General features: G+C 60.3%; 1 protein-coding gene across 1 annotated transcript; it reads right to left on the bottom strand.

Moving 5' to 3' along the window:
• Positions 1-8,491: 8,491 nt before the first annotated feature.
• Positions 8,492-12,234, bottom strand: GPR142 (G protein-coupled receptor 142). Its single transcript, XM_073310905.1, has 2 exons — positions 12,096-12,234; positions 8,492-9,372 (listed from the first exon to the last, which is right to left on the bottom strand). Exons 1-2 carry the CDS (start codon positions 12,232-12,234, stop codon positions 8,492-8,494), a joined length of 1,020 nt encoding a protein of 339 aa, XP_073167006.1.
• Positions 12,235-13,103: the final 869 nt, after the last annotated feature.

The following is a 13,103-nucleotide window of genomic DNA, read 5'->3' on the forward strand; positions in this document are numbered from 1 at the left end:
TGGAAATTCACAACCTTCCTAACAGGCAGGCCGCCATTTGTATAGGTCCTACAGAAACTGTCACCGGATTCCTCCTGCTGAGCCCAGGCATCTGCGCCAGCCATGATAATACACAAAGAGATACAAATAAATCGGAGCTATTGCCTAGCACCACGGGCTCTGGTTGTTTGCAGGATCGGGCCCTAATAAGGAAATAATTTCCTTTCACTCTGCTGAGAAGGAGAGAGAAAAGATTCACTGCTAAGTCAAAATTGGCTGCTGGATTTCTTTGCAGGCTAAACTTTCCTCTCTAGTCATGCTGGTTTTGGTTTGTATCTAGCATAGAAAATCAGCCAGCATATTCAGGGTTCCTGGCTCTCATCGGCTTGAGTCACCACTCCATTGTTATTTGAGCGATTCCTTTGTTTGTTTTAAGTAAGCAGAAAGACTCACCTTCAGGGGAAGGTTATGACACTTTACTTTGAAGGATGAGCGGCCCAGTGCTTACACTGTGGATTCAGGGACACATTCCTGTCTCAGCTGGGCCTGTCCAGAAATCAGCCCCTCGGTGAAAATGCACAAAGTTTGCCGATTTTCATTTTCCTCTTGCAAAAATATAACTTAGTTGCTAAAACAAAGGGCGGGGGAGTTTTTCACCACAGGGTGAACTGGGCAAAATTCAGAGTTATTATGTGTCCTATAGGAGCACCCAACTGAGAGCAGGGCCCCACTGCAAAGGCATGGAAGGAGAACCAGTCCCTGTGCCAAAGAGCTTACAATCTAAACACACAAAAGGGCGAAAAAACAGAGAAAAAGTGGTGTGGCCAAGGTCACCCAGTGGCGGGGGGCGGGGGTGGTGGGGGGTGGTGTGGCAGAGTCAGGGGTAGAACCCAGGTCTCATGAGCTCCTGAGGCCCCAATGCTTATCAAAAAATCCCACACACACTACAGCACCCCATAGCAGGCCCCCCAGACTCTCCATTGCCAGTTGCAGCTTGTTGGCTTATAGCAGCTGTATTCATAAAGATGCACCCTCCCCCCCCACACCCTTCACCAGCACCTCGACCTGCACACATGACTCGCCCCAGCCTGCCCAGGCCTGGCATGGTGCAGAACTGGACACAGGGCTAGTAAATCCCCCGGAAATGTTTATGAGATGCGGTTACTTTGAGTGGACAGTGGGCAGGCACCTCCCCGCAGCGTTTAATAGCGAGCTAATCTCTTCACAAATGTCCCTCAAATGCCAAAATTAATGGGCTGACAAATATCACCGGTTCAGTCCAGGGCATCCCCCGCCCCCCAGCCCCCGCCCAGTTATATGAGCGTGAACAAGGGATGGGGCCAATTCTCAGACAGTGCAAAGCAGTGTCACACCGTCGGCTTCAGCGAAGTGTCTCACCCAGGGGTGCTAGCAGCAAGGCAAAAGCCCATGTCCCTGTACCCAGCCTGGATCGAAGTGCCGTGAGCAGCCTGTGAGGGGATCCTGGCAGCCATTTATGCCAAGGCCCCGTGCTACCCAGTCAGAGAGGGCCCACTGGACATGGTGACAGGGAGCCAGGGCCGACAGGCTCACCGCCTAGCTACAGTGGGCTGAGCACATATCGGCTGGGTTCCTAGCAGACGAGCATCCTCAGCGCGAGTGGCACGGCTTGACCCACCCCACAGTGGTGGGTCCAGCAGAGAGGGGAGGATTGGATGGGCTCTGGAGACAGAACTCCCTGCCTGACCCCAGATCAAGGCTGAGTTCGAGGCACATTTCTGGGGGCAGCTTTGCCTGACGTCCCGCTCCATTCCACCTGCCTTGGGGGCATAGGAAGGACGTCAGCACTGCGTGCAGGACCATGGGGCAGAGAGGGAAGGTTGTTGGGTCAGATGCTGCTCTCACCGGTGCAAATCCGGAGCAGCCACTCCAAAGTCAGTGTGCGGGCTGAGACACCCTTGTCTCTGATGGGTGCACAGCCAACCCCTGGCTCTGGTAGCCTCCTGCGGGCCAGGGCAGCCTGAGAGGAGAGTGGATGGCACACAAAGCTCTGGATGGAGACTATGGACCTGTTACGCCGACGGCTGCAGCACTGGGGTAGGGCTCCAGCTTCCCCCCGAAGGCTGTGGAGGGTAACGGCTAAGTCATGCCTTTGGTGAAAGGTAACAGGACTGGGTTGGCGGGTCAGCAGGCCCCCTCTGCCCCGGGCATGCCATGCTGCAGACGCCCAGGGGCTCTGATGAAAGCACGCATCGCCTTGTGTGTGCGGGTTTCTCCCACGGCTGGCCCCGTGTGCCAGCAGGACTCCCAGGGTGCCGAGCTGCATGGTTGATGCAGACTGAGTGTGGGAAGCACGGTCTGGCTTTGGGAATTACTCGGCGGGATTACGCTAAGGATCTTAAAGACGACTTAGGATAGGAAAGTGGGGCAGACAATCTTGGCATGCTGCATGGCTGAGCCCATGGGGATGGGGGTGGGGATGGGGGCGGGCGCCAGGTGAGCTGCTCTATACAAACCAAAACGCAGCCATTCCCTGTTCCCTCCCGCGCAGTCACAGCCCAGAGGGGCCAGGGCAAGACTCCAGCAGCTTCGCTTCGTGACAAAGGCCATCCCGGGCTCAGCGCCGAGACAGGAGCCCTGCAGTGGCACCAAGAAACAGTGCCCCGCTCCCACACTTACTCCAGCGTAACCCCCCGGCGGCAGGAGAGGAGGGTCGAGTGCGTAGAGCCCTCTCCGCTCAGTCCCTCCCTCCCCACCCTCCAGCTGTAAAACAGGGATAACTGCACGGCCCTGGCGCGCAGTGATGTGTGAGGATAGATACATTAAAGACTGTCAGGTGCCCAGATACCACCATGGTGGGAGCCTAAAAGTACCTACAACAGATGCATCCACAGTGTTCCTCTGGCTTCACGCTGGCACAGCAGGGACCGGGCCTGGGCTAGCATCCACCTCTGGATTAAATATACAGGGGAAAAAAATCAAAGCAATAATCACACGTGGCGTGTAAAGAATTCCATCCATGCGGCTCAGTGCCTTCGCAACAGCCGGCTCCCTGCATCAGGGGAGGCTTCTATCCCCCTTTCACAGAGGGGGAAACTGAGGCACAGAGCGGCGAGGGGGGATTAGAGCTCTTGGGACAGGGCCCATCTAGGTCCAACACTGAAGAATGCTGTCTTTGCAGCCCCACCTCCCACAGAAGCAAGCAGGATGATTAGGGAGCAGCTTTCTGTCTCCAAACCCATTAGGACCTGGCGTCTCCTCAGCCCGGCTTTAGGGATGGAGAAAATGAGGCCCAGAGAGAGGAGGGTGTGACGAAGTGGGCCTGTTCTTAATGTGTCCTCCGAATATTGTGGGGGTGCCTCAGTTTCCCCTGTGCAGTTCTTAAGTATCTAGGTGGTGGGGTAAGGGTGTATGATCATTGCAGAGCCCTAGAGGGCAGGTGTGTGCAGGGGTCTGGACACAGAGAATGGCCGACACCCTATTTCCTGGCAACTGATGGCCTGGGCCCTTCCCCCGCTGCAAGGTGAGAGCTAAAGGGTTGGAGAACAAAGGAATCAGGTGACCTCCTGGCCCGGGAAAGGAACAAAGCCCAGAGGAGGAGGGGCTGGAGGGAGTTTCAGTTTGGGGCTGGTTGGGACATGGAGTGAAGTGCAGACGTGGTTGTCTGGCTCACTGCCCCCCAAAATGGACCCAGCTGAGGGGTCCCGTTCTCTGCACCTGCAAGCTCTGTTTTAGACCATGTTCCTGTCGTCTAATAAACCTTCTGTTTTACTGGCTGGCTGAGAGTCCCGTCTGACTGCGAAGTTGGGGTGCAGGACCCTCTGGCTTCCCCAGGAGCCCCACCTGAGTGGACTCACTGGGGGGAAGTGCACGGAGGGGCAGAGGATGCTGAATGCTCCGAGGTCAGACCCAGGAAGGTGGAAGCTGTGTGAGCTGTGTGTCCTGAAGACAGGCTGCTCACAGAAAGGCGACTACCCCAGAGTCCTGACTGGCTTCATGGGGAGCAGTTCCAGAGCATCGCCCAGGGACTCCGTGACAGAGGGGAGTTGCCCATGGTCACCCAGGAGAGTCGGGCTAGTCCCCGGGCCTCCCAGCTCCCAGCCCAGCCCCTGACCCTTCGGGCCATGGTGTCTCAAAGGGCAACATCAGGCTCGGCATGGCGCAGCCGGAGCAGCCGGTGCTGTGCTCCTGTCCCAGGAATTCGCCCAGCTCCATCCCTGCTAACGAACCCTGAGCCCAACCTGGCTTTGGGAGGCAGAGACAGGCAGGGGCAGCTCCAGCCCAGGCAGGTTTGGGCTCAGGGGGCCCCAGCGTGGGCCTGGAATGACTGAGCTGCAGGGGCCCTGGGGTACTCGGGGGCCCACGAGGCGACGGTTGGCAGCTTGGCAGAGGCTGGCTCAGCTTCGCCTGGCAGCCGAGTGCTCCCCACAGCCTCACCATCACCAAGGTGACATCTGGAGTCACGGAGATGGCACGATGCCAGGCCTGGGCTGGAGGGCACTGCCACTTGAAGCCTTAATGAAACGCCAGCAGGAGTGCTGGCAGCCCCTGTCCGCACCTCCGCAGCTGCCTGTTGGCAGAGTGCTGGGGGTCAGCGAGGGCTGCAGCTGGGTGTGCAGATAAATCTAGATACGCCCGCCCTTCCCCTGGGCCTGCCTTCCCTGGGCCTGCCTTCCCCCTCCCCGCAACACACTCCATCCCGCCCACTCCTCCTCCTGGCCCTCTAACAACCCGCCCCCCTCCTCCTCCCTCCCTCTCACTGCAATGCTGCAGGCCCCCCTCTTCCCAGGGTGAGGAGCCTTAAAAAAACAACAACCTTGTCCCTTAAAAAAAGCAGGGGCTGCCAAGCCAATATACCGCACGTGCCCTCCCTGCTGAGACAAGTGGGCAGGAAAGACAAGGCCCTTTGTAAGGGCTGCAGGGCCAGGCTGGGATCAAGGGTGTCTCCTCCAGGGGGTGAGTGGCTGGGGGGTTATGGTGGCAGGGTCGGATCCTCAAGCTCGGCGCACGGGGGTGCTGAGCTCTTCTGAAATACAGGCTGTCACGGACTCACAGATCATGCCCACTCTTGACCCCGTGCGGACGGTGGGGGGTGCCCCTTTCAGTGAGACAGCCCTTCTCCCGGGGGGTCCCCTCTCTCTCGGGGTTATGCCCCTCCACCTCCTGGAGCTGCACCTCTCTGAGCCTTAACACGCCTGTTTCTTGCCGTGGGCCCCCTCAGGGAGTCCACTCGCTCTGGACCCCCGGGGCCTCCACCCCCCGAAGGGGATGATGCCCCGCTGTTCTCTATCCCGGAGAGACTCAGCCAGCGTAAAACAGGAGGGTTTATTGAGCGTTGGACACAGCCCAGGAAACTCTCCGCACCTCAGGCCTGGCCTCCCTCAGCACAGCACATCCCAGTCTCCCCTGTATCGAGGGGGACTCTGCCTGCTCCCTCTCTCCAGCCCAGAGGCCCCCCCTCCCCAGGCTTCCCAGCTGGGCATCTGAGATCACCGGCCCCAAACCCTGCCTCTCTCCATTGTCTTGTCTCCAGGTAAACAGGGTCGCCTGGGCCCCCTCTCCTCTCTCCGCAGCCCATTGTCCTCCCACTGGCCAGACCCGGCTGGGACTCCTGAGCTGGGCTCTGGGTCACCAGGTCCCCAGTTGCTGGGGTCTCCATTCTCCACGCCAGTGGTTGGGGTCCCAAGTTTCCTTGCCGGTCCTCTGTAACAACAAACTCCCTCTCCCATCACCTCGTTAAACCCGTAGCACCTAGGGAAACTGAGTCTCACCCCCTCTGCATGCAAACCATAGGAAAACCAAGAAAAACCCCCATAGGAAACAACCAAAAAACCAAGAAACTCTCTCACTTTGTCACACAAGCCCTGTGGGTGGACCCAGGGCGCCTGGGCTCCCTCCTGCCTCTGCCCCAGACTCACCACGGGGCAAGTGGCTCACCAGCTTGTGCCCGCCACTCATTCACTTGTTGAAAGTGCTTGGTGAGCCTCCTCCGGAAAGTGCCAGGGAAGCCAACGGGCAGTTACTCGGCGTGGGGAACCCACCCCAGCCTGCTGGGCCATCAGCCCAGCTGCCAAGCCCCGCTGAGGAATGAATGATAAAGGCACCTGATGTTTCAATCTCAAACTATGCCCAGGGGAGCGCTGTGCCCAGCACTGCCATGCAGCCCCCTCTGGGGTGGAGCGTGGCTGCTGTTTATCTGCCATGCCCAGGTGGTGGCAATGAAAGGGCAGGTCTGCGGTGGTGTGAAGGGAAGGGTTTGGGCTGGGAAAGCAGAGTGCCACTAAGGGTGACACGGGGAGGAACAAGTGACTCATCCGTGCCTGACTCCAAGGCAGGGGTAGGAGTGGGTGGGGGAAGGAAGGGGGTTCCTGCAAGGAGCCTGTCTGGCTTTGCCCTCCCTCCCGCTTCGCTGGGAGAATGGGTTCATCTGGCTGTGCCGGGGCTGCTGGGTCTTCTGCCCTCTGCTGGTGGCCCGGAGATGGATCGGACACGGGGCGTCCCCATGCAGGCCGGCTTTGGTCACCCCCTTCACCCGTTGCCATTAGTGTCTGGGGTGACCAGCTGGAGACCCTCTGGCCTGGGAACTCAGCCCCCTGCCCCTCCTGAGATGAGGCCCATGCGATCGGGCTGAGCTGCCCAAAACTGGGGCGAACGTGTGAAAAGGCAGCTGGCAGTAGGCTGGTGTAAAAGTCCCGGGGAGAGAGGGGGCGCTGGGCTGGGAGAGGCACTGGAAGGGTGGCTGCGGGAGCTTGAGGCAAACGGCGGAGGGGGAGCCCAGGGTGTAGGAGGGGGTCACTCGCTGGCACTGGGCTCTGGGGGGCAGGGATGAAAGAAATGTCTGGGAGATCCGGCTGGGGCATAGCTCTGCGAGGAGCCAGGTGTGGGTGCGCTGGACAGGCAGCTCTGAAAGCTGGGCTCTGGCCAAGGTGACTCGGGGGGAACCTAGCTCCTTCCCAACCCGAAACTGTGCTGTTGACGCCCCTCAATGCGGCCCCGCAGCCCCCTGGCTATTCCAGCCGTGGGTCTCTTCTACCCCCACCCAATCTGCCCACGGCTCACAGTCCCCACCCACTGGGGCAGGTATCAGGCCCCATGGGCTAGGAGAGAGCTTGCGCGGGAGCTCTGAAGTGAGGATTTTCTTATCGTAGGGTGACTTGTGAGGGCCAGGGCTGTGCCTGGTGGGTTATTGTAGGGGCACGCAGGGCTGTACATAGTGGTATGTTATTGTAGGGTCTCCTGGGCCGTGCACAATGCTTTATGATAGGGTCCCTCATGGGCAGCGGGGCAGCCGGGTGAGGATGCGTCATGGAGCCAAGCCTGTGCGTTGCAGACCCATTCGGGCTGGTTGTATACAGCCTTGAGTGGGAGGGAGGCCAGACTCCCCCCGCTCCCCCCCCAGGACACGGCGCCAGGTTTGCTCTGGGAAGAACGAGGTCCAAAGCGAGAATTTTGATCGTGACCTGGAGGTTTATTGGCCTTGCCCTGGCAGTGTGAGGCAGGGCCCTCGCCACGGCCCCACCAGCACCAACTCTGCCCAGCGCTCCCGGCTCATCCGTTGCGCCCAGCTGCTGCGCCAGGCGCTAGTGCTGTGATACGTGGTGGAGCTCGCGTGGGCATCACAGACATTTTCAGCCGCAGGAAGCCGGTAGCTCAGCTGGTCCCAGGGCCCCAGAACATCCAGCTACACCAGCGTCCCCCAGGCAGAGCACTGCGTGCATGGCCCTTTGCTCCAGGAGCGATGGGCAATAAAACAGAGAGAGATTAAATGCTCTGACCTGACCGAACTGGGATCTTGGGGGGCCAGAAGCGGCAAATGGCCAAGCGAGCAGTCTTGCCTAGTGGTTAGAACGGGGAACTGTTTGCCAGGGTTCCTGGGTTCCATTCCCGTCCGGGTCGCAGCCTTGCCAGGTAACCATGGGCATGTCCTTTAGTTCCACACCTTCTCGGCTTCCCCACCTGACAATCCAATGTCCTTGGGGTACGTGTTACAACTGCCGGGCTTCCAGTGGCATGCTAAGGGCTTAGCACCCCCTGCAGGATCCCCAAGCAACTGTGTGTCTCCTCCCTCCGGCCCCAAGCGTTAAAACAGGCCTCTCCACAGTCTGACCAGTGCTGAGGTCCCAGATGGACCTCATGGGAGAGCGGCATTGGGTGGAGCGGCCTAGTGCACTAGGCCTGGCACTTGCCCAATATGGTCTCGTGGGCACAGGATCAGGACGGCCTGGTTCCCTTCCACAGTCAGAACATGAGTTCACAGCAATCACAGATGCCTCAAGTCAGGCCACCAGGTCTGAGCATTCCTGCTCTGTTGGGGCTACTGCACCAGCTGGCATCTTGCCCATGCCAACTAGTGCCAGCTGCCTCCTATCCAGCCAGTACACTGTTGCCCTGGCTGCTGCACGCCCCATCTCGCCCTCTGCCCAAGCCCCTCGGGGGCTGGGATGCGAGGGGCCTGGTGGGAATGGGGTAGCCAAGCTGCACATTCCGGTGACTGGGAACCCTTTGAGAGCAGGACCGCACCAACGCTGTTGCCCTAAAGGGACACACTCTCCAGCAGCCCCTGCGGTTTCAGAGCCGAGTGCAGAAAGCCCCCGTTGTTGGGCAGCTGGCCGTGCCCGGTGCAGAAAGGACTGCAGGAGCGGATCACCTCACTGGCCGTGCGGCGGAAGGTCTTGCTGACGAAGCAGTAGAAGAAGAAGTTGACGGTGGTGTTGAGCATGGCAATCATGTTGGCTAGGTTCAGAGCCACGTGCAGCCTCTGGTCCTTGCTGGTGGAGCCCGTGTAGAGGTGGAAGAGGATAACGCACGTCCGGGGTGCCCACAGCACAGTGAAGATGGTGGTGACGGCCATCAGCATGGCGATGGTCTTGCCCATGCGCCGGCGGTGCCCGTCCACCCGCTTCCCCCACTTGAGCTTGCAGACGATGATGGAGTTGGTGGCCAGGAAGATGCTGCAGGGGATGAAGTACATGGTGAAGCAGTGAACCCACTTGAGGACCTTGTCCACGGTGGTGGGCGGCTGGGAGTCGTGCCAGATGTCCAGCCACCAGTAGAAGGGGATCCCGGTGGCCAGCGCCGTGCCGAAGACGGCGGCGATGATCTTCCGGGTGCGCTCGGGGTAGGAGAGCATGCGGTAATGCAACGGGTGGCACAAGGCCACGTAGCGGTCGGCCGTCAGCAGCACGGTCACCCAGATGGAGGCGTGGTTGGTGGCAAACTGCAGGACGTTGACGGCGTGGATGAAGGCGTGGGGCCCCTCACGGGCCAGGATGGCCATCTGCAGGATGAAGCCCATGAAGATGATGATGACCTGGGTGAGGATGTCGGAGGCAGTCAGGGCCAGCAGGTACCAGTAGGACGATTTCTTTGTCCTGACAGCCAGGCGGGACAGGGCAACGGCCGTCAGGATGTTAACTGGAGCAGGGACAAAGCACAGTAAGAAGTTGAAGGTGTTTGCCCAGCACAGAGGGAAGGTCTGAAATTGGCCGGATCTAGGGATGCCCGTGCTCCTAGAGCAAAGCATGGCTCCATGCAGCATCTGGGGTAACCTGAGCATCTGCCACCCCATCTCAAGATCTGCAGGGAGATGCCATCTGTGAAGTTACTGCTTGCAAGGCAACCCGGCACGGAGCTGGAGAGAGGAACCAGCATCCTCCTCTCTCAATCTCGACATTCGCTGCTGGGTCCAGGGAGACTGCCAGCTCCTGCACTGCTGGGGCGGCGGGGGGGGAGGGGGGGAACGTCTTGGCTGAAAGCAAAGTGCTAGGTGCTGGGAATGGGCCAGGGCTAAGCTGCACCTGGGGATGGAGGCTGGGCTGAGCTGGGCATCTATAAATACCACTGCGCAGGGCGCATTTGCTGGTTAATCTCTCCTCTGGGTCAGCCTGAGAGATGCAGATGCCGTCTGTCCCTGAAAGCAGCGGCAACTGGGCCTCCGCTCACCTAGGTTTGACGGCCCCTTGGGCAAAGCCAGCCAGGCAGAAATTAGCCAACCTTTGGGGGCCGCCAGCACGGTGCCCCCTCCTGGCAGGCCTGCTGTAATTGCAAGCTCAATTGTGTACAGTGAGTGAATGTTCACGCCACCGTAACCTAGGAGAACAAACGTTGCTGGGCAAAGGTGCAAAGGGGAGACAGACAGACGGACTCAATCCAAGCAGGCTATAACTCCCGCTCCTTGAGTTATCCTGTGTCTACCCCTCTTCCCCCAGGGTTCTTTTCCTCCCCACCTTATTTCTTCCCTTCCCCTCTCTCCCTTCTTTTTCCTTCTGTCTGATAAGCGTCTGGCTTAGCCAGCCAAGACAGTATATTTTGCAACAGTGCTGGGAGCCTGTGACCAGAAAGGCAGCAAAATGCAAGGTCCTAAATGGCCCATCGCTGGTACAAGTTTGCCAGGGCTCAGGGTGGCTGATCAGATCGTGAGCTGGGCCTGGGTCTTTTCAGCAGCGAGGCTGCAAGTGAGAGTTAACACCAGAGACTGAAGCTGCATTTTCTCTCATCGCCGTTCTTCTCTTTCCCCTTTTGTGGGTCTTTGTCTTGTCCTCTAGGAAACGGGATCGGACTTTAACAGCAGCACCAGCTCCAGCCCACTCACTAAAGTAATTCCTTCTCCCAAAAAGATTATTACCGTCTTTAACACCATCTAAGAGACGGTCAGACAAGGGGGGGTCTTTCTAAAATCTCTCTCCAGCTACAGGGAAAGGGAACAAGGGCTGTCAAACTGAAAGCTTTACTCAACCCTTTATATTCCAAAGGCTTTCACTGTTTTTCCTTCTTTTCTGTACCGTTACTAACGGGTGAAAAGGCTGTTGAATGGTGTGTTTGCCATGGTGCTAAACGGGCTCCGGTCTCTGGGTACCAGCCCCCGGACTGGCACTGTTTAATGCTGCCCAGTGACTGGGTCACATTATCTCCTTTGGCTCTTTGGGCTCATTTATTCCATCTAAATGCACACACCAGGCCCTAGCTCGGCAGGTCGGGGAGGAAGCTACTGGCTTGCTGGGATGTAGCCCCACAGATTTAGGGGCCTGGATCCCTCTCTTCCCACCATCGCTGGAGGCGAATGTTTTTATAAAGACGCTCTGGCGTCCCAAGGCTCCCCTCCAACACTTTCTAAAGCAAGTTTCATGTTTTCATTGGGAAATTGTAGTGAATTTATACTTTAAAACAGGTTAAAAAAATGAAACAGGTTGAAATGGAAACAAAATGTTGCAAAATGATCAGAAGGTTTTGATTGCCCCGACGCGACGTCTCGGTTCGCAAAAACATCGGAGCTTCCAACCCCTCCTCCTGTTCTGGGACGGGGAAAACCCCCAAATGGTGAACTCCCCCAGGCCGGGAAAAGTACTTCCCACCCCACTCCAGCAGCGCTAGCCTGGGGGTGCAGCAGGGGAGTCACGGCTCAACTGGCCACCAGAGGGCACCAGGACAGGCCAAACGCGGGGATGGAAACGGCAAGCTAGGGTGCCAGCAGTCTGCTCTCCGTCCCGGGCACAGCTGTGCCCTCGGGTATGGGCCTGTGGCCTTGTGCCTCTCACAGGAGCTCAGCCCCTCTGAGTGAGGGCAGGACGTGATGGCCACACCCAGCGTCCTCCCTGACTGCCCCCCAAAGGGGGCACAATTCTCAATGCCAACCCACCAGCCTGGGCGCCAGGGGGCCCTGGGGAGCCCGGACAGCCTCACACCCTCAGTTGCGGCATCCTCCTCTCCTCCCACACTCCGGTGTGTGGGCATCCCTTGCTCGGGCTGCCCGACCCCTGTACTGCCCCCGCCCATCGCTCGTCTCTGCCCCAGCCCGGTCCAGACGCACAAGGTCGGCATGAAGCATTAGACCTAGCACAACCCCCCCCCGAGATCAGGGGGGCCAAGCCACCCAGGATGCAGCCCTGCTAGCTCCAGGGAAGGCCCCCAGCGTAACTGGTGCCGTCGGCAGGGCGGAGGGACCCTCTCCACCTGGCCGCTTGGTGAATCCCCTGGGCTAGGCAGCCTCCCGGCAAAATGCACCGCAGCCAGTCCCGTCCCTTCCCCCCAGGGGTGAGGTGGTGGCTGTGTCTCTGGCAGCCCCGAATCCCTGGCTCCGGAGCAGCACCAGGCGCAGTGGGGCAAGGGAGCCCTCCCCCCCCACCCCGTCCCAGCCTTACCTGGCAGCCCGAGGCCCAGCAGGACGCTGTAGTAAATGACGGGGACGATCTCCTCCCCGCAGAGTGGCTGCTGCTCCCACTCCCGCCGCTCGGCGTTGCTCACCCGGGCCCCATCTGTGCTGTTGGGCAGCAGGATCATCGTCCTTCACCATTGGCAGCTGGCGGGGGAAAGCCAAGGGCATCAGGCCACGCCACGGGATCCCCAGCAGTCTCTGCTCAGCGCCAGAGCGCTGGGCTCGAACCCTGCCCCAGGCCAACGCCGGGGTGAGCCAGTGTGGGGTGTGGGCCAGACCCCACGATGCTCCTCACAACTGGTGTCTCAGGACTGGAGTAGGGGGTGGGGGAGAGCAGGGTCGGGAGTGAGGGGCGCCGGCAGAGCTGGGCTAGCAGGGGGCCGCGGGTCGGGAGTGAGGGGCGCCGGCAGAGCTGGGCTAGCAGGGGGCCGCGGGTCGGGAGTGAGGGGCGCCGGCAGAGCTGGGCTAGCAGGGGGCCGCGGGTCGGGAGTGAGGGGCGCCGGCAGAGCTGGGCTAGCAGGGGGCCGCGGGTCGGGAGTGAGGGGCGCCGGCAGAGCTGGGCTAGCAGGGGGCCGCGGGTCGGGAGTGAGGGGCGCCGGCAGAGCTGGGCTAGCAGGGGGCCGCGGGTCGGGAGTGAGGGGCGCCGGCAGAGCTGGGCTAGCAGGGGGCCGCGGGTCGGGAGTGAGGGGCGCCGGCAGAGCTGGGCTAGCAGGGGGCCGCGGGTCGGGAGTGAGGGGCGCCGGCAGAGCTGGGCTAGCAGGGGGCCGCGGGTCGGGAGTGAGGGGCGCCGGCAGAGCTGGGCTAGCAGGGGGCCGCGGGTCGGGAGTGAGGGGCGCCGGCAGAGCTGGGCTAGCAGGGGGCCGCGGGTCGGGAGTGAGGGGCGCCGGCAGAGCTGGGCTAGCAGGGGGCCGCGGGTCGGGAGTGAGGGGCGCCGGCAGAGCTGGGCTAGCAGGGGGCCGCGGGTCGGGAGTGAGGGGCGCCGGCAGAGCTGGGC

This window comes from Lepidochelys kempii, chromosome 14, assembly GCF_965140265.1.
Source record: "Lepidochelys kempii isolate rLepKem1 chromosome 14, rLepKem1.hap2, whole genome shotgun sequence".
Lineage (NCBI taxonomy): Eukaryota > Metazoa > Chordata > Testudines > Cheloniidae > Lepidochelys > Lepidochelys kempii.